The sequence below is a fragment of the Cajanus cajan genome, chromosome 1 (genome assembly GCF_000230855.2).
Source record: "Cajanus cajan strain Asha chromosome 1, NIPB_CcT2T_4, whole genome shotgun sequence".
In the NCBI taxonomy this organism is placed as follows: Eukaryota; Viridiplantae; Streptophyta; class Magnoliopsida; order Fabales; family Fabaceae; genus Cajanus; species Cajanus cajan.
Genome location: NC_138517.1, coordinates 3,548,146 through 3,552,106, shown reverse-complemented (window position 1 = coordinate 3,552,106; position 3,961 = coordinate 3,548,146). Strand labels below are relative to the sequence as shown.

At 29.9% G+C, this 3,961-nt stretch overlaps 1 protein-coding gene across 1 annotated transcript; it reads right to left on the bottom strand.

The window, feature by feature from the left end:
* Positions 1–996: 996 nt before the first annotated feature.
* On the bottom strand, positions 997–2,671 carry LOC109797894 (uncharacterized). The gene has a single exon (XM_020358053.3). The coding sequence runs from the start codon at positions 2,147–2,149 to the stop codon at positions 1,409–1,411; it is 741 nt and encodes a 246-aa protein (XP_020213642.1). The 5' UTR covers positions 2,150–2,671; the 3' UTR covers positions 997–1,408.
* Positions 2,672–3,961: the final 1,290 nt, after the last annotated feature.

Sequence of the window (3,961 nt, the reverse complement as noted above, 5' to 3'; positions counted from 1 at the left end):
TGACTGAGGATTTGTGTGCATTCCTCTCATTTTCCCTTGCTCACAATTTGATTAATTAACTTTTTCCAATCACAAACTGAAAATTCATTCTGGCTTCGAAGGACATTGATTATTCACTATTCTAATAATTCACTTTGTTTAGAACTATTTAATATAATCATGAATGCCACGATCCGTTGACTTCAATTCCTTCACAAATGTACCCCCAAAAAGAATTCATTAAAAAGTCCAACTTGATCAATGTTGGTAATTATTGCAGCCGCACGTTATGGAAAGAAAAAAAAAAAAGAATTAAACGAAAAGAAATTTCTTGACTTGTAAAAGTAAATATGCATGATTTCTAAAGCGGTGGGTAAACCACCAGGGAATTATGAAAGTGCATCAGTGAAATCAATACTTGATTTTATTTTAAGCTCTATTGTGACTACATGCAACAAGATAAAAAAAATATTTCATTGAACTAATAATTTACTGTTTAAATGGTATTAAAATTGATCTCTTTAAATAAATTTTCAAGTTTGAATCTTGAATTATAAAAAAAAATAATTAGAAAAAGGGATTGGACTAAAGATTACCGTTTAGTTTTTTAAGTGATATTAATCATCAATAAAACAATAATGTAGATAAATATTTTGTGTCAATAACATAATTAATAAGAAAATAATAATTAGAAGTTCAACTAAATCAGAAACTAATAAAACCTCTCCTAATGAAAACTAAGCATTTATGTACACCAATTCTGATTTGTGCAATACATAACACATGAAACAAGGATGGATCAGTTTATTTCTACGTGAAATGCATCAACTCAAAGACTACTTGTGACTTGTTAGATAAACCAAAGGATGGTCCATGATTAGGTGAATTAAGTAAGGGAAAAGCTAATTCACATACCAAATTTTCCACAAGGTTTCATCAATGATTTGTTTGTTTACCCATGAAACTTCCACCTTATTATTTGTTATATTTTTTTCAATTAGTTAAATAGATGGGGAATTACTCAAACAAAATCCAATTCTTTATCTAAATAAGCACCAAAAAGCACAAGATTCCATATTTAGGAATTGGGAGGAATCACAGAAGAAAACAAAATGGGACAAAACACTAAAGATGGATTCCCGTTATTCTGTCTCCCAAGCCGGGGACCCTTTTATCTGCATGGCCATGGCATTCAGAAGATCCATAATCTGTTACAATATTCTTTTAATTTCTAATACTAATAATATCATTGTTTATCTTCATGTAGTTTAATCAACTTCATTTATTAGCATGCTAATTAGTACTACTAATTACTAATTAGCATTTACTAATTCTTACAAAAGATGATTGTGATAATAAATTAATAATAAATTAAACCAAGATGAATTCATGATACGCGATGATGATGATATAGTATATGATGAACAAATCACTTCTTGCTCTTCTTAACCTTCCCAACACGTAAAAATGAACCCAAACCAAAGAGATTTGCACCTCCCTTTGAAGCACAAGGAGTTGGTACGTTTAAAATAGGATTAATCCTAAGGCCATTGGGGTAATAAGACCCTCCATAACTCTTACCTGAGGGAGATTTTTGCACAGGATACATATTTAAGGTGGAAGATGATGATTTAGCAATTGATGGATGCTTGTTTGAATTTGAACTCACTCTCTTTGGATTTGACACTGAACCTGTTGAGTTGCTTCTTGACAAAAGAGGAAAGGAGCATACCAAGTTCTTCTTTGTATCACAATTGAGACTTTTGCTTCTATTGAATCCCCAAAAAGACTTGCAATGAGGCTTCTTCTCATGATCAGAATTCACATCTAGGAGCTCTCTAATGGTTTCTTTCTTCACTTTTTCAACACTTGAGGCACATGGACGAGGTGGGAGTTTTGTGTGATGAGGTTCCACTTGATGAGTGAGTTTTCTAGCTTTGGTTTTGTCTTGTATCTGAATTGGAAGGATCACACCATTGGAGAAAAGTTCATCTGCTGAAGATGATTCAAACTCAAGGCTGGTGCTTGTGCTGAACTCAAAGTCAGAATTTGAGTCATGCAACAATGTGTCTATGGAAGGAACATCTTGTTTCATTGGTAGAACTTGTAGCTCTGAGAGATCATGGGAGAAAGAGAGACGTGGGGGACTTGTTTCTGAGCACATAACCATAAAGATGAGAACAAAAGTGGGAAAATGAAGAATTCAAAGGTGAACAGAAAAATAGTATGGTTTTAAGGATTGGACATATGAGGTTGCTTTTGGTTCCAAAGTTTAGAAGACAAAGGAGCAGAAAGAACTCTTTTCATAGTCTTTCAGATATAGAGGGATAAAAAAGAAGAGGGTGTATCAACATTTATTCAAGTTTCAAGGAGTAGAGATTCTGTGAAAATTGTAAGATCAAAGGAGATTTAATGTTCTTTTAAAAAGAAATAGATAGGATTTTGTCTATTACTGTTGGAGAGTAGATGCAAAGGAGCAACACAAAGCAATTAAAATTGTAAAATATTTTGTACCCTATGAAATCAGTAAAAGTGATGCTTGATTAGAGGAAAGTGACTCCAATCACAATCTAATTCAGCTGATTTGAAGGAATAATGTTTGGAGTCATTGTCTATAAAACAGCCAACCTTCAAGACTTGTTCTATAAGATATAGACTTTGGGGTTCTCATCCTAATTCCTAACCACTAATTAGCCTTTTGTTTATTTCCCCTATCATATCATGTATCATATGTAAGATAGAGGGACATTGTCTCATCTCTAATCTCTAATTAATTTAAACAATTATAATAACAAAAATCAACTAGATGGTTAGGTACTGCCAAATACACATTTCAAGATTATATTGATCTTTCATCATATTTTCTAATGCATCCGGATATGATTTCTTAAACACATGTTGCTATAAGAATGTACTCCTTTGCCCAAGACCATCCTCAAATGAAATGGGTGGTTCGTAAATGAATTTCTTTTTTATTCCTCGATAATGTGTAAATATATATTAATAAAATTTACATTAAATACAAATATATATTATTAAAATAAATCTTTAATTTTAATTAAAAATAAAATTAATACATTTAAATAACTATGCTTAAGTCATGATCTTAAAATTATATAGTATGCTTGATTCCTAGTTTGTTACAATTATAATTATCGACATTGATCAATCAATTAGAATCCTGGAAATCAAGTGTCTCAAGCATGATCCAGTAAAACTATGAACATGCATATCTAATTGAGTTCTTTTTATTAATTCAGTTTCTTTTCATCATATTTCTATCTCATTTTTTTTTACTTAACTCTCTTTATTTCACATCACATCATTTATCAAATTTATAACTATTTTTTTTCATATTTTATTTTGTCCTTTTTTTTAATCTTTTTCTTCTATCTATTTATACAATCCCAAATATGAGGTGTACGTTCACCATTTTTCTATCCAATAATGTTTGACACACATCCCTTAATAAGGCAAGAAATGAGTACAAGGAAAAGAAAAAAGAGAGAGAGAAAATAAGAAATATGATTAATGATGTGATTAAAAAGAAAAGAAAAAATAAGAGACAAATGAAAGATGGGTTGTAAAAAGTATGTGAGAAAAAGTGAACATGATCGAGAAATTCAAACTCTGATGTTTGTTTAAATTTAAAAATAAATATTTTTTAACTTTTTAAGAAACAGATAAGAGTTACTTCTTTAAAAAGTAGAAATTAAAATTGTTTTTTATTTATAAAAAAATAGACAAACACATCAAAAAAAAATAAAAAATATTTATTTTATTAAAAAGAAACGAAACAGACCCTTACATATTATCATCAGTTTTAAGCAACAATTATAATCCTCAGTATCTTTCAAAGTTTAAAAAAAATCTGCTTAATTTTTTGAAACAAGATCAAATTAGAGTTCCAAGGAAACAAATAAATAAATGAACTTCCCTTTGTTCAAAAACCTTGAAAGTTAGATCTTCCATTACTAGGAAA